This window comes from Cheilinus undulatus, linkage group 1 (assembly GCF_018320785.1).
Source record: "Cheilinus undulatus linkage group 1, ASM1832078v1, whole genome shotgun sequence".
NCBI lineage: Eukaryota > Metazoa > Chordata > Actinopteri > Labriformes > Labridae > Cheilinus > Cheilinus undulatus.
The window spans coordinates 48,133,028-48,150,341 of record NC_054865.1 but is presented as its reverse complement, the minus strand read 5'-3'; the positions used below and the strand labels follow the sequence as shown (position 1 = coordinate 48,150,341).

General features: G+C 40.2%; 1 protein-coding gene across 1 annotated transcript in view; it reads right to left on the bottom strand.

The window, feature by feature from the left end:
- LOC121512191 (protein kinase C-binding protein NELL1-like) overlaps positions 1-17,314 on the bottom strand; it is a 419,636-nt gene that overhangs the window by 284,338 nt on the left and 117,984 nt on the right. Inside the window, exon 5 of the mRNA XM_041791349.1 lies at positions 136-232. Within this exon, the coding sequence (XP_041647283.1) occupies positions 136-232 (97 nt within the window). The remainder of the gene's footprint in view (positions 1-135; positions 233-17,314) is intronic.

Sequence of the window (17,314 nt, the reverse complement as noted above, 5' to 3'; positions counted from 1 at the left end):
CATTTCACTACTCTTTAACCACTTTCCACCCCAATTTTTTCTGCCAGTGTTTGCCACTTTTAACCCATTTTTGCCAATTTTCAGCCTCCAAAGGGTTTTCTTTTGTGAGTTTGTGTGTCCTCTCTGTGGTCTTACCTTAAACAGCCCATGTTTGTGGCTGTGCTGGCCCAGCCACACTCCGCTGCCTGCAGTGAGCTCCATCTGAGGAGGGTCTATCACTCGCTCGTAAATCCTGCCAACATACAGAGGAGAGAATGTTTGGTTATAATAACAACTCACACTAACAGGTTTCTCTCTTAGTCCTGGTCTGGCAGAAACACTGATCCAATCCAGCTGAATGTAGGAGTAAATCCAACCAACCGTGAGCATGTCCCTTTCCTCCCTCCCTCTCCTCCTCCCCCTCGCCCTTCATGAGCAGCAGAGAACGAGGAGCATGGCTGCTCTTCTCAAGCATGACAGCCTGTCTCGCCCCACGGCTCTCTAACATGGTATTGATATCTTGACGTGGGATGTAGGCTGGATTAACTGCCCGACGCCTGACGCAGACACAAACAGGCTTTGGCATTATCAAGGCAAACATCCTCTGCGTTGTTCAGCACCATTTTTCTCGCACTGAGGTGAGCTTAACAGAGCCAGCGAGCTCTGATGGGCCTCAGTGAGGATGTCAGGGAACAATTTTTTCAGGTTTTCTTCTCCTCCTCTTCTTCTTTCTCACTCCATGAGCCCATGCAGAGAAAGACTCAGAGTAGTGAGCAGATTTCTCTCTTGTTCTCTGTTTCAGCTCATTAAAGAGACTGGAAGCTTTGATCTCTTACATAGGATATGCACCTCTGACTCTAATAACATAATAGCCTTTAATGGCCTTCAGACAATATGAGTCACAAGCTTCAGGAATCATTAAAGCCAGAATAAGTGAAATTATCATGTAAAATATCATGTCATCTTAAAAATGAGGGGTTGCTGTGTAGTTGTAAAGGTAAACAGTTAATGATGATGCAATTAAGTTCTGAAATAAACACATTACATTTTATAAATTCCATTAATCTGTTGCTATTTTTAATTTTAGGTACATGGTGTCAGAACAGCAGCTGACAGTTTCTTTAGAAAATTTCTTTGTCTAAAAGTTAATTGTAACTTGGTTACTTACACAGAGAAAGCATTTTGTGATGTTTTCAGCACCAATAGTGGTTATTAAATAAATACTGCAAAGTCATTGACTGGATGAAATTAGTGGTTCAGATGGTGCTTTAAATACTCGTAACATATATTTTAGAATTAATTGCAAATGTGAACAAAGAAAAGGGCAAGTATACAGAATAAGACAAGAAATTCACTGATACTTTGGAAGTCATATAATAATTAAAGAAATGTGAAGGAGAAGCAAAATAAATCATATGGGCTTGTCATTTTATCAGAAATGACACGCATCGTGCTGTAATAAGAAAAGAACGCATTCCAACTGAGTAAAAAAATGTTTATTTGATTCGAATGTGCACCCCTCTCTCCACCCTAAAGGTGTGGACTTCATTTGTTTCAGCAGGCTATATTTTTACGTACCCCTGGTAACATGCAAGGACACCCAGAGCATCACAGGGGTTGTGTCGATCTTCCTTCCTTCCAGTCTGATGGTGCCATCAGAACGCTTATACATCACATTTTAGCCTTACTTAAGCCTCGGTTTTTGGCCCAAACATGCTGAAAAGTTCTGCACACTGTGTAAGAGGGTTAAACTGTGTAATTGACAGAATAACACGCTTAAGCTTTCTCTTACCTTTTACTCGATTTTTTTCCCCAGTGGAGTACCACAGATCATGACAATTGAAGGCATGGTTGTTAATGCTTGCTAGTAGGTGTTGTGTCTAACCAACCAAATAACTTGGTCTGGATTTAGGTATCCTTCACCTCTAATACATGTAGTCTGAGCTGTTGCATTTCAAACTGATATCAGTACCCACTGAGGTACGTCCACACAAAGATTGAGGATTATCACATGGTATCCGAATGCCCATACTGAATAGAAATGGATGCATTGCATTAATAGGGTCTGAGACATTCACTTGAAATGATCCTCTTTGTCATCTGGTGCACATATCATCTGCTGTTTGCCCAATTATAACAAGTTCAATCTTAATTTCTAAAGTTTAATTTATGACCTGCCACTACAGAAATATTAATAAGACTGTCATTTCAAAAAGTGAAGCTACTGTTCTTCACTCCAAATGGATCAAGTCAATATTATTAATAAATAAAGTATTTGAGGTCATAAATCCACTCCATTAATCAGGATACTCTTCACTAAGTTTCTAGCCTGACTGCTTTGTGATGTGCAATGTTATAGCGGCATAACAGTATGCCAGTTTGAAATCTCGACTTTCAGTAAAGCTCTGTATGTTTTGTGCTTTTTCATGCAAATCTGCAAATGCTGCTGGGCTTTAGTGCTGTTTAGGCTGCTGCCTGAATTCCCTCCTGGTGTGCCAGCTGTCACAGTGACAGAGAAGGTAGAGGTTATGTTATTATGCTCCTTACTTTGTCTCACTCAACCTTTGTGTCTTTGCTTCTGTCACCTTCCCTTTCCCGTCAGCCGCTCAGCGGTGGTGAAAAGAGGAAGTTTCATGCAGGGAACACTGGAAAGAGGCAATTCCAGGCAGAAGAGAGAAATGCTCCCAGTTGCATTTGCATATTCTGACAGCACAGACTGCAGCCATCAACAGCTTATTATAGAGAACATGCATGAGTCAGTGTACTTTACAGTATGATTAACAGCAGTATTATATCACCAAAGTGCAGGTTTCAATGACTAATATCTGCTGGTAAAAGCCCAGAGAGGAAGGAAAACATGGAATGTAATTCATGTGTTAATGACATTTTTCATCCCCATAAAATTACACCTTCTCACACATTAATTTATGACTGTTTAGAATAATTAGGCCTATTTTTAAGAACATTAGTTTTCACAAAACATACCAAGAGTTTTTCAGCTCCAGTACAAATCATTAGCTATGTAGTTTTCAGAGTTTGAAAAGTGGAGTCCACCATGCCTGAGTTGCATTCAAATTGCCCACCTCTGCATGAAAGGTTACACAAATTGAACATTTCCAGCTGCTGTTGGTTCAAATTCAAAGCACTCAACCAGCAAAAACATTTTATCATCCAGCAGTTACAAGAAATGCAAGATATTTGTCACTGAGGGGAGTGCTGACAGGGATCATTCGTCATTCAATTTCATATATACAGATGGTCAATTTTAAATAATGCAGGAAGTAAAGGCATAACAGCTATATATATATTGATATGCAAGAAGAGGATTTGGAAGCCCTGGAACCTGAAAATGACTCATTTCCAATGGTTACTTAATACTTAGCTCCATGAAAGCATGAAAATGCTGAAGAAACAGAGTGTTTAAAGGTTACATATTTTACCCCTTTAAGACAAGCTTATATTGGTCTCAGAGGTCCCCAAAACATGCCTGTGAAGTTTGATGATAAAATAACGCTCCAGTATTGGATTTTTGCATGCCTAAAAAAACCTCTGCTTGAGCCCTGCTCAGAACAAGCTGTTTCGGTGTCTGTGGCTCTAAATGTTAATGAGCCGTCTGACTCCGCCCCCTCAGGAAATAGATGTGGCTTTATGAATGTGGCTCTCCTGATCCTGCTCGCAGCTGGGAGGAGGATCAGGAGAGGAGGGCGGAACTTTCTTCCAAGCAGGGGAGGGCCAACGAAACCTGGGGGCGGTGCTTAATCCCTACATGACATCATGAGGGGAAAAACTGTGAACAGCTTGTTTCAGCATTTTCGCCGGGGGGGTCTGATTTTTGGGGGGATTGTGGACAGGCCAGGGGCACTTTTTTTTTTCTAAGAAAAGCCTGAAAGTATGTACTTTGCATAAAATGTGACCTTCAAAGAAAGTATTCCCCCTATGGGTGTTTTAGCCTTCTACTGATTTTATAAATCAATCATAGTCAAAATAATTTGACTTACAAAATAACCTCTATAATGTCAAAGTCAAAAGAGATTTTTACAGAGTTATTGGTGCTAGTAGTCTCACAATTAGTGAAATGGGGATCACCTGACTGCAGTGAATGTGACTTAAGTTATTGTAGAATAAAGACAACGGTGTATGGAAGGTCAAGTCGCTGGTTAATCATTATTCCTAGCTACCATTACACCAAGAAGCCAAAAGAACACTCCAAGCAACTCAGAAAAAAGTAACTGAAAATATAAGCCAGATGGCTACAAAAAATTATAAAACATTCCAAGAACTTTTCCTGGAGTTCAGTTAAATCCATCATCAAGAGCAGAAGGAACATTAAACATGTATAAATCTGCCTAGACAAGGCTGTCCTCACAAACTGAGTGACCGTGCAAGAAGGAGACAAGTGAGAGAGGACACCAAGACACCTATGACTTGAAGGAGTTACAAGCTTCAGCAGCTGAGTTGGGAGAGGCTCTGAATTCAACAACTGTTGCTCAGGTTCTTCACCAGACAAGGCTTTATAAGAGTGTGTCAAAAAGAAAAGCAATTGTTGAAGAAAACCTAGATTGAATCTAGACCAGAGTTCAACAAAAGGCATGTGGAAGACTCTGTAGTCAAGTGGATGAAGAGACCAAAATGGTGATTTTTGTCCTTCAGACATTTGGCCGACACCAAATATCGCATAACACTACAAACACACCATCCCAACTGTGAAGCACAGTGGTGGCAGCATCATGCTGTGGGGATGATTCTCGGCAGACCCTGGAAGGCATGCAAAGGTAGAGAGCAAAATCAATGTGGCAAAATAACTGAAAGTCCTTGATGACAATCTTATTCAGTCTGAAAGAGAGCTATAGCTTGGGAGAAGACTTATTTTCCAGAAAGACAAAGACCCAAAGCATACAGTGAAAGCTACACAGAAATGGTTAAAAGACAATAAGGTGAATGATCTGGGGTAGCCGAGTCAAAGCCCAGATCTTAATCCAATAAAGAATTTGTGGCTGGACTTGAAAAGGGCTCTTCATGCCTGATCCCCATGCAACTTGACAGAGCTTGAGCAGCTTTGCAAAGAAGAATGGAGTAAAATTGCAGTGTCCAGATGTGCAAGCCTGACTGAGACCAATCAACACAGACTCAGTGCTGTGATTGCAGCCAAAGGTGGATCTACTGAATACTGACTTGAAGTGGGGGAATATTTATGCAGTCACTTATTTTACATTACATATTTCTATTTGATTGGCATTACTTTGTGGAAATCTGTTTTCACATTGATATTAAAGAGGTTTTGAATATTTAATTCAGCAAAAAAAAAGCAAAATTAAGGAATACTTAGCTTCACTTCAACCCTGTCTACAGACTGCATTAACATCTATGCTGGGTTATCAGATACCAAGTGGTATCTTTACTGTTATCATTTCATTTCATAGCATATAATGACTACTAAAGAATGTTTTAGGACACACAACCCTGCGTTTTTCTACAGTTTTTTCATGAAAAGTAAACAAGCGTTTTCACAAATGAACCAGGATTTAAAGTCTTAAATATTAAAGCCTTTGAGTGACATTATAGATGCCAGATCCTTTCAAATGCAATGTAGAACAAGGGAAATGCTAATCAATAAAAGCTACTTGAAAGTAAGGTGGCTTGTAGGGAATTTATGATATAGTGGAGCAAGATGAACCAGGCCTATCACTTCATCCATAACTAGAAAAATAGGGCAGTGGTGCTCCACTTACACAGCTCCTCTTAACCTGTGCCTGTGTGGATGCTAGTGAGGGAGAGCTATTGATAGAGAGAGAGCGAGAGAGAGAGAGCGAGAGAGAGAGAGAGAGAGACCATCATCTCTTGATACTAAAGAAAGAACCAGGCAGGTGTGAAGTGACTCGGCCATCACTCATCAGAATGGCAAGGCTGAAGCACAGAGGAACCCTGAGATGTGGGAAGTACTGCATTATGGTCGGCTCGAGCTGTAGAAGCCCTGAAAGCCCGAGACTGCATAAATCCACATATTAGTGCTTAACACATATTTTGTTGACAGTCCACTTCAATAAGCTGCCAGGCCACCTCGTTTCCACCGATTTACCGAGTGAATTGAATAAACTACATTAAATCTAAGGCAGTCAGGAAGCGAGCTGCACTTGCTGGCTGCTTCCCATGTTTCTTCTTAAGCCTCTGATATGAGCAAATACATTAATAAGCCTTAATAAACACCAAAAAGGCGACAAACACTATCAAAAGCCATGTCTGTCTATCTTAAGGATTACATGTCTGAAGATGTTTAAACCAGCTGCTTTCATCCTCAAAAGTGAGACCCAATATTTAGGTCTTTGGCAGCCGTCACAGCTCCCGTTGAAAAGAACAATCTCAATCACGACCTCCATTTTTTGCTCTGCCAATATCTGTCGGCCACACTAAGAACTCCAGACCACTTCCAATTTTCCACTTGTTGAGTTTGAGACATTCTGTCATGTCTGTGTGTTTTCACTGCCAGAGAGGCAGAAGTAAGAAATCAAGTGTTGATGTCCCCTTTGAATCTGAATCCTCACTGTGAGACACGTTCCTCAGTGCTCTCTGTTTATCCTCTGCCAAAAGCACCAGCTGGGATGTGTCACATCAGTGAGGAAAGGAGGCAGATTAGGAGGAATGCAGTTTGGGTGAGAAGCTAAAAAAGTTTTCCAGCATGCTGTTTAATGCTAAACGTTTGTGTAACTGTGGTTGGAATTTGATGCCAAAATCATCCTCAAATGTAGCATTTGATTTCAGACAGTTTAAAGGCAGCTTGGTCTTTGCTTGGATATCATATACCTGTATACAGAAAGACCCTGTGGCCTCACCACCTATAGTAGTGGGCTTTGTGGTCAGGTTGTCTAGCTTTCACTATGTATGTTGGGGAGACTGTGGTAGACCCAGAACTCAGTGGAGGGATCATATATCCCTTCTGGCCTGGGAAGGCCTTAGGATCCCCCAGAAGGAAATGCAAGATGTCACTGGTGAAGGGGATGTCTGGTTTCCTGCCACTGTGACCTGGCCCCAGATGAATGGAAGAAAACTGATGAATGGATGATGGTATACAAAAAGTCTAGAATACTTTAAACCCAGGTCTGTAAAGGATGATCTTAGACAGTGAAGAAATAGAACAATCGACGGTCTTCCAAAGTTGATAAACAGTAAAACTGGCTCTAATTCTTGTTGTAAACTGTGTTTCTATGCTTCTTATGTGTTGTTATATTGTGCTTTGGTTAAGTTTAGTTGGTTTTACATGTGCTTTATAAATATAATTGTATTCTCAAAAGACTATTTTCTGTATGGCCAAATAAATACAGTGCATTCAGTATTCAGACTCCCTTCACTTTTTTAATTTTATTATATATATTTATTTATTATGTAGCCTTATGCTACAGTTAGTTCCCATCATGTCAAAGGGAAAACATAATTCAAATGTTCTTTGAAAATTTATAATAAATAAAGAACTAAAATATCACATTTATAAAAAAAAAGTTCTGCTGCACTGAAGGTTCCTAAGAGTACAGTGATCTCCATAATTCTCAAATGGAACAACTTTGGTACAACCAAGACTCGTCCAAGAGCTGGCCGCCTGGCCAAGCTGAGCAATAATGGGAGAAGAGCCTTATACCCTGCGTACCAAATTATTATGCATATGTTTTCTGACGTTCCTAAATTTTCAATGCAAATGACAGAATATTTTTCAAGTCATAGGCCATTGCATAATTCAAGTTTTATTGAACAAAACTCCCAATGATAACCATTTTTTTCTTTAAATCTCAAAATGCACTGTTCCACATTAATATGCACAACAGAGTTTCAAAACATTTGATAGACTGTAAAGAACTGAAAATCATCATTTGTTGAATTTGCAGCATTAGGAGGTCATATTTACTGAAATCAAAGCTATTTCAATCAAAAACATCTTAACAGGCCAAGTTACATGTTAACATAGGAGCCCTTCTTTGACATCACCTCCACGATTCTTGCATCCATTGAAGTTGTGAGGTTTTGGAAAGTTTCTGCAAAAGGTTCTAAGTAGGGTTGAGGTCAGGGGAGGATGGGGACCACACCATGAGTTTCTTTCCTTTTATGCCCATAGCAGCCAATGACTCAGGTATTCTTTGCAGCATGAGACGGTTCATTGGCATGCATAAAGATTATTTTGCTACGAAAGACACAGTTCCTCTTTTTGTACCATGGAAGAAAGTGGTCAGTCAGAGACTATACACTTTGCCGAGGTCATTTTCACACCTTCAGGGACCCTGTAGGGGCCTATCAGCTCTCACCCCATGATTATGGCCCAAAACATGATTCCGCCACCTCCTTGCTGACGTTGCAGCTCTGTTGGGACATAGTAGCAGTGCACCAACCATCAACTACTCCTTCATCTGGACCATCCAGGGTTGCACGGCACTCATCAGTAAACAAGTCTGTTTGACAATGATTCTTCATGTATTTCTGGGCTCACTGCTACTGTTTCTGTGTGTGAACATTGGTTAGGGTGGCCGAATAGTAGGTTTATGCACAAATTGCAAGCCTCTGGAGGATCCTACACCTTGAGGTTCATTGGACTCCAGAGGCACCAGCAGCTTTAAATACCTGTTTGCTGCTTTGCAATGGCATTGTAGCAGCTGCTCTCTTAATCTGATGAATTTGTCTGGCAAAAACCTTCCTCATTATGCTTTTATCTGCATGAATCCATATGTGCTCTGAATCAGCTGTAGATTTCCTCACAGTATGATGATCATGCTTAAGTTTTCCTGAAATATCTAATGTTTTCATACCTTGTCCAAGGCATTACACTATTTAAAGGTTTTTGGCAGCAGAGATCCTTTTTTGCCCCATATTGCTGAAACCTGTGGCCTGCTTAATAATGTGGAACGTCCTTCTTAAGTAGCTTTCCTTTAATTGGACTCACCTGGCAAACTAATTATAACAGGTGTTTGAGATTGATTTCAGTGATCCAAAGAGCCCTGAGACACAATACCATCCATGAGTTTGATTGAAAAACAAAAAATTAAATGTTTATGACACTAAAATCCAATTTGCATAACAATTTGGAACGTGGTGTAGGTGTTTACAGTGGGGACTATGAATTAAAGTTTTATAGGAGACAGCATGTAAAGCATACTGGTCTTCAGATTTTATCTTAAAAATCTATCATAAACTCCCTGTCTTCAAGATTTATTTTAGAAAATAATTTTACTTAAGTATAAATGAATCCAGAATCCCTCCATCATTGATTTATTTACATTTTTATCACATAATAGTGTTTTCAATCTCCCTGCAAGAACTTGGCCGAGATCTATCTTTTTTAAAACTCCATAAATTATCTCACATCCGCCAGACCACATCTGACTGATTTACTGTCCTCCCCCCTTTGGCTGATATTGTACCCATCAATCTGTCATCAACACATTCTCCTGGAAATCCTCTTCATAAACTACTGATATGAAACAAGAACAACAAGGAGAGGAAATGCCACTGCCTGGAATTACACTTTTATGATCAGACTAAGGAGAGGTTTTAATGACCTCATCTGCAAAGTCATAAAATATTCATATTAAAAGAAAATTCCCACTGATGACATAGATTTAATTTGACTTTGTTGTAAAAACTAATATGTCTCACTAATGCTGCAGCATGATTAACTCAAAGTATAAGGGTTAGATGGGGGGGCTTAATAGAGTGCCATTTATGGATTGATTTTTATAAAACCATAATTGTGTCCTTATGGTGTTTTTGTTGAAAAAATCTCAGCAGCTGACGAGTACAGCTCTGCATTATGTATGACAACATCTGTACCCTACATCAACTCCTGTGCTTTACAAGAGTTAGGGATGGGCCACTGAGACACCTGACTATCCTGAAGGAGTTTCAAGCTTCAGCAGCTGAGATGGGAGAGACTCTGCATACAACAACTGTTGCCCGGATTCTTCACCAGTCAAAGCTTTGTGGGAGAGTGGTAAAGAGAAAGCCACTGTTAAAGAAAACGCATATCTACTAGCGTTCAACAAAAGGTGAGACATCATAGTAAGGTGGAAAAGATTTCTTTTGTCTAAAGAGACCAAAATGGTGCTTTTTTGGCCATCAGACAAGATGCTACGTTTGGTGGACACCAAATACCACATGACACCACAAACGTGCCATCCCTACTGTGAAGCACAGTGGTGGCAGCCTCATGCTGTGGGGATGCTTCTCAGCAGCTCACCCTGGTAGGTTTGTATGGTTATCCGTTGGATCATACTATGCCTACTATGTCCATTTTGAGGACATTAACCATTTTTATTATCATTATTTTGAGTTGATAGTCACAATTTTATAGATTGAGGCATCAAGTTTGGCCAAAGTTATTATTTTTCTTCATATTAAAAAAAAAAAAAGTGGCCCATAGAGTTCTACTGACAGCAAATAGCTCCATCCATCCTTGTTTGTCCAAGATCTGGACAATAGATTTACTTCCATTGATAACACGTTTTTGACTGTGTCTATGGCACCATAACAACATATAGCACCCTTTTCTATGCATTCAGTCAATCACCAGGGCCCTGAATTTAACCATTCCACAGTGATCCAGCAGATAGTGCCAGCGCACTATTTTAACCCTTTCAGCAACGCACATGCAGGATTTTTTCCATGGGCTCACACTGTTTGAAGCGCTATTTCATCCACTAAACATTATCAGAATTAAGTGAAACGATTCGTTCCACTAGCTATGGATGTCTGAGAGTGGGCTACATGTGTAAGGAAAAGTTTGTGTACTCCTACGTGTGTGCCCAGGTGTGAATCTGCATCTATGTTTACAGCCGGACATGTCGTAAGTGGAGAGTTTACAGTCAAAAATGCTACTTCCAGTAAATTTATACATGCACGGAATTAGTGTAATCGCAATCACATTTTGGTTAGAGGTGGAAATGTTCGTGATTCATATCCTACATATTTCCTCTGATTGTTTATGCCTGTACATAGAATGAACCCTAACGTGAACAAATGCATTCGCTAGCATATGATCTGCTAGAGGGGGAGGCTCGAGAAAAGGATGGTAAAACCAATAGACTCATCTGTTCAGCATGGACGCTATCTCACTGAATCCAAGTCACAGACATAGTGCGCAGTAACTGGCATAAAAAGGGTGTACAATGATTTTTTTCTTTTTTTTAAATGGTCAGAGTTGAAGTTGTGGAAGAGATTTGAGTCAGTGAAAGTTAAAAAAAAAAATTGAAAAAAGAGTGTTTTATTAACAGTTTTCTGTATGTCCAGAATATGGACGTACAAGGACAGATGGAGCTCAAATATGTCATTTGGCACTACAAAAAAAATTTTCCATGCATCAAAATCAATTTTAATACTCATCATTGACATGGCCAAGACTGTGTCTATTAAAAAAAGTTTTTCTTTCTAGACCATTTTATATGGGAAATATGGTGTTTTTGTGTTTTCTACCTTTAAAAAATGACAGTGACATGGTGTACAATAACTGGCATAAAAAGGGTGTAACATTGAATTTTCATTTTTAATTTTTTTAGTGGTCAGGGTTGAAGTTGTTGAAGAGATTTTAAGCAGTGAAAGTAAAAAAAAAATGTTGAAAAATGATTATTTTATCAACACTTATCTGCATGCCTGATTTCTGTACATACTGGCCTCAACCATGCTTAAAATTTCAAGGGAGCGAGAGTTAGAGGGTAAAATCAATGCAGCAAAATATAGGAAACCCTGGAGGACAATCTTATTCAGTCTGAAAGAGAACTATAGCTTGGGAAAAGATTTATTTTCTAGCAAGACAATGACCCAAAGCATACAGCAAAAGCTACGCAGAAATGGTTAAAAGACAATAAGGTGAATGATCTGGGGTGGCTGAGTCAAAGCCCAGACCTCAATCCAATGGAGAACATGTGGCTGGACTTGAAAAGGGCTCTTCATGCCTGATCCCCGTGCAACTTGACAGAGCTTGAGCAGCTTTACAAAGAAGAATGGAGCAAAATTGCAGGGTCCAGATGTACAAGCCTGATTGAGACCTATCCACACAGACTCAGTGCTGTGATTGCAGCCAAAGGTAAATCTACTATTTACTGACTTGAAGGTGTTGAATATTTATAGTCATAAATTTCACATTACACATTTAAGTTTCATTGACATGACTTCGTAGAAATCTGTTTTCACTTTGACATTGAAGATGTTTTTTTCTCCAAAAAGCCAAATTATATAGACCATGATTGACTTATAAAGTCAATAAAGGGGTAAAACATCCAAGGGGTGAATAATAAAGCAAGGGAACTGGACAAGAAATAAAATTGAGAGGTGATGTCAACAATGAGTATCCTAGTAGTAGTCCCCATGCCAAACAAGAATAAAACTTCCATCTGGACTAGAAATTAAATTAAAACGGTGTAAAGAAAAGTAATATGTAGAGAACATTGTGTTCCCCAGAAACCTGTGAAGGAAAACCTATTATGTTGAACAAACATTCTTTCTAGGACATAACTTTGCTTGAATTAACTCCTTTAAAAGCAGCCTTTTTTCCTTTATGCTGTAGTGTTCAAGGAGGATTTTGTTTTCGTCTTCTTTAAGATCTCAAGCTGTGTCAGAAACTGTTGTGAGCCCATCGAAACACTGCATGGGATATCAGAGTGTAAACACTAACTTCCCTTGACTTTACTTCTGTCTCAGTGCCCACAGTGAACGGCTGAATCATGCCGTCTCTCAGCGGTGCCAGCTAAGCTTAAAAATTCATCATGGTACCATCACGGAGAACGGAAAACACACAATACACCAGGCAGTGGGATAAAATGAGGATGGAAATAAAGTGAAGATATAATGTGAACACAATGTACAAGACTTACAGTGGGACGAGCTTTTCTTTGTACACAAATTATACCACACTCATTCTAATGTTAGAATAATAATCTGGCTTTTCTGTTAAAGACCATTTACTGAAATTAGACTGGAATTCCTTCCCATTCTACTCTGCTGTACACTGATCAGCTTGTTCCTTCTGCTAGGGAGAGTGAGCCTCTGCCCAAAGAGAAGAAGTTCAAGTATCTCAGAGTCTTGTTCATGAGTGGACAAGACCCTGACAGATGGATTGGAGTAGTATGGAGTTCTGCTGGACTGTTGTGAAGGAGAATGGAGCCAAAAGGCCACTTTATTTATGGGTGTTTGTCTATTGGATGTTCTTTTGCAGTTATCATGAGATATGCATGAGTCTTTTTGTAACGGAAGAACACTTCAAAGCCAGTGCTTCAGCTCCACATGGTGTTCAAAGGTGGTCCTCTTTTTCCTAAACTCCTGTGGCCTTCCTGGTATCCGTATCTACGCCTGTCTTCAGACTGAATGCTGTATATTGATCAAATTCGTAGCAATCTTGAAATAATGGTAGAAAAGTAGAAAATGAATGCTTTTGCACACCACTGATGATGCAAACAAATGGCAAAAAAAGTGAGAGGTGAAATAAGCAACACTTTTCTAATCACATCAGGAACAACACGATTTTCCGAACAAATAACAAACATTATAAAAACATGCGTCCTGCTAAAGTCTGCAGTGTTGTGTTTACACCATCCTCTGATAAACTGAGATACACTAGAGCTGAAGATTAAAAGATATTATTCCTTCTACTCTGCATGACAGTGAAGTCAGTGTCATTTATTGTATGGTCAGAGCCTCTTACTCTCTTCAGCCAAGTTGGCTGGGAGGAAGGACAAAATGGGTCGTTCTGAAGAGCTCAATGACTTTGTGCATCGTACTGCGATGGATATTCCACAGTTGCCTGCAAGTGATGTTATTAATGTAAGAACAAAAACCATGCGACAGGAGCTTCGTGGAATAGAATAGCCCTTAGAATAAACAAAATATTGAAAGGGAGACAGCTTCCCTGTGCCACAGGTGTATTTTCTTATCAGCATGATTACTCAAACAGCTTCTGAGTGTAAGTATTCGTGCTATAAATCACTAGGAAACAATTTATAGAACCAACCAAAACAGCAGCCATCACTACCCATCTGACAGACCACTGACAAGCTCTGATTGGTAGAGTCATTTAACTTCTAATGAAAGCACTATTGTATTTTCCTGATTATAATCGTCCAGTAAAAACAGTCCTGCTGCACTGGAAAAGGCCCGCAAGATCCAAATTCAGTCCAGGATTTGATCCAAACATCCATGAAGACCCACAAATTGTTTAAATCTACAAATAATCTGATTTTTTTTGTGGTATATTGCCTCTTAAGTCACTTGAACAGCACACTGGAAGTGCATAACTTGTAAGCAGCATTTCACAGTTAAAGAACCAGGCTTGTTATTAAATAAAAAGCTGTATAAAGGGAGGCTGTGTGCACTTGTTCAGATTGTTCATGATCCATTTAACCATGTAAGAGCAGGGTTTGGATTAGTCTTCTGGCTCAGTGAAACAACCCCATACACTGTCATTAAAAAATGAGCAGAAGCAGAATTTAATGGAAAGTTAACGTTTCAATGATCAGTTTTCAAATTGAGTTCCACATCAAATAGTGAAAATATTGAGAATTGAAACACAAGTTGCAAAGCTGTGAAAAAAAAAATATAATTAATCAGTTAAAAAAGGGAACTTATGCTGCAGTTCTACTGCCTCTCCTCGGTGGTGTGAGTTTCATTGTGTTGAGAAAATGTTAAACACTGTGATGATGTGCTATCTCACCATTATCATGACTTCAGATGAGGTGCCACTGTCGTCAACATTCAGGCAGCTGTCACAGCAGCTCTGCAGCGTTTACTTCTAAAAGGGCATCTGCCAGTCGCTCTCATGCCTCTTAAGTGCTGGGAACAAATCGAACTCTGCCAGCTCTGCTCAAACTGAAGGACACCCGGATCAGGCTCTCAAATAATAGAACTATGACTAAGAGAGAGCTGGGAAAAAATTGCAGATTTAAAGTTTATTTTTGCAGCAGAGATGTTATGCACGACATACACTATATTGCCAAAACTACTCACTCACCCATCGAAATAATTGAAATCAGGTGCTCCAATCACTTTCATGGCGACAGGTGTATAAAATCAAGCACCTAGGCATGCAGACTGATTCTACAAACATTTGTGAAAGAATGGGTCGCTTGCAGGAGCTCAGTGAATTTCAGCTGGTACTGTGATAGGATGCCACCTGTGCAACAAGTCCAGTCGTGAAATGTCCTTGCTCCTAAATATTCCATAGTCAACTGTCAGTGGTATTATAACAAAGTGGAAGTGCTTGGGAATGACAGCAACTCAGCCACGAAGTGGTAGGCCACGTACAATGATGGAGTGGGATCAGCACATACTGAGATGCATAGTACGCAGAGGTCGCCAACTTTCTGTAGAGCCAATCACTACAGACCTCCAAACTTCATGTGGCCTTCAGATTAGCTCAAGAACAGTGTGTAGAGAGCTTCATGGAATGGGTTTCCATGGCCAAGCAGCTGCAGCCAAGCCATACATCACCAAGTGCAATGCAGAGTGTCAGATGCAGTGGTGTAAAGCACGCCACCACTGGACTCTAGAGCAGTGGAGACGCGTTTTCTGGAGTGACCAATGGCGCTTCTCCATCTGGCAATCTGATGGAAGAGTCTAGGTTTGGCAGTTGCCAGGAGAACGGTACTTGTCTGACTGCATTGTGCCAAGCGTAAAGTTTGGTGGAGGGGGGATTATGGTGTGAGGTTGTTTTTCAGGAGCTGGGCTTGGCCCCTTAGTTCCAGTCAAAGGAACTCTGAATGCTTCAGTATACCAAGAGATTTGGGACAATTCCATGCTCCCAACTTTGTGGGAACAGTTTGGGGATGGCCCTTTCCTGTTCCAACATGACTGTGCACCAGTGCACAAAGCAAGGTCCATAAAGACATGGATGAGAGAGTTTGGTGTGGATGAACTTGACTGGCCTGCACAGAGACCTGACCTCAACCAGATAGAACACTTTTGGGATGAATTAAAGCGGAGACTGAGAGCCAGGCTTTCTCGTCCAACATCAGTGTGTGACCTCACAAATGTGCTTCTGGAAGAATGGTAAAAAATTCCCATAAACACACTCCTAAACCTTGTGGAAAGCCTTCCCAGAAGAGTTGAAGCTGTTATAGCTGCAAAGGGTGGACCGATGTCATATTAAACCCTCTGGAGTAAGAATGGGATGTCACTTAAGTTCATATGCGAGTCAAGGCAGGTGAGCGAATACTTTTGGCAGTACAGTGTATCATGCAATCATTCAACAGCTATGTTTTTTAGGAAAGTCTACAAAAAATCCTACCTTCATTTTTGTAATTTTTTTTAATTAAATATGAGTATGACAAAAACCCTTCAGTGCAACAATTCATATCTTATTTGCAATACGAGTCAAAATCATCAGAATTAGATCTTTTTAGAGAATTTTTCAACCCTTGTTATGGAATAAAAGAGTTAAGGAATAATTGCATATCATATCATATCATATCACCATATTTATTGATCTCCCACTGGGGGAAATTTGGGTTGTTACAACAGCCCACAACAGAGAAATGGACGGAGCTGCCATAAGGAGCTGCCATAATGAGCAAGTATGATTAAATCCAAGTTAAAATAAAGTTATAACTTGTGTCACAATTTAGCTAAAAAAATCCAGACATGATTTCTGGTACATACTGCCCAGCCTTATTACAAGTTGCATTTTAACATACTGCCAAAGCAGGATTCAGAGGATTGAAAATGTCAAAAAGCAGAAGACAGAGATGAGAAGTAGAACATCCTAAGCATTGCAAAGGTGCATAAACTGTTGCCTGAAACTAGAGCACATTGAAAGAGAAGGCCGATATATCACATTTAATGGATAAAGTGACCCAAATTCCCTTTCCCCCAGCTTGTTGCCGAGGACGGGAGTGGTGTTACCTACATATGTAGATGAAGATAGAGTCTAATCTGGCTGTGTCACATAATTCCCCAAGGAACAGTACGCCTGCTTCCTCTTGTCTTAGATCGCTGTAATTACTTCACCTCTACAGCGACCTTATCTGTTGTTAGAAGCTTCTGTCCTTTCCTGATAAGACATGTCTACTGTATCTGCAGATATATTCAAGAAAGAGAGGAAAAAAACTTAGATGGAGAGGCTGTGAGACTATGCTTGTGTCTGCATGTGTGCGTCCCCTGGGTCTCCTTGTAGCAGGGAGCTCCTCCCGTCCTCCTCCTCCTCCATCTGGGGCCTGAGCTGGGGCGCCTGCCTGCGTGAGTTGGGTGGGACCCTGCAGAGCTGGGTGCAGAGAGGCTACAGTAATGACACACTCCATCACACCTTACACAAGGCAGCAGTGAACCCAGACACAGGAGGGCCATTGCGGAGGGCTAACAGCCTCAGATGTGCTCCTTAAAA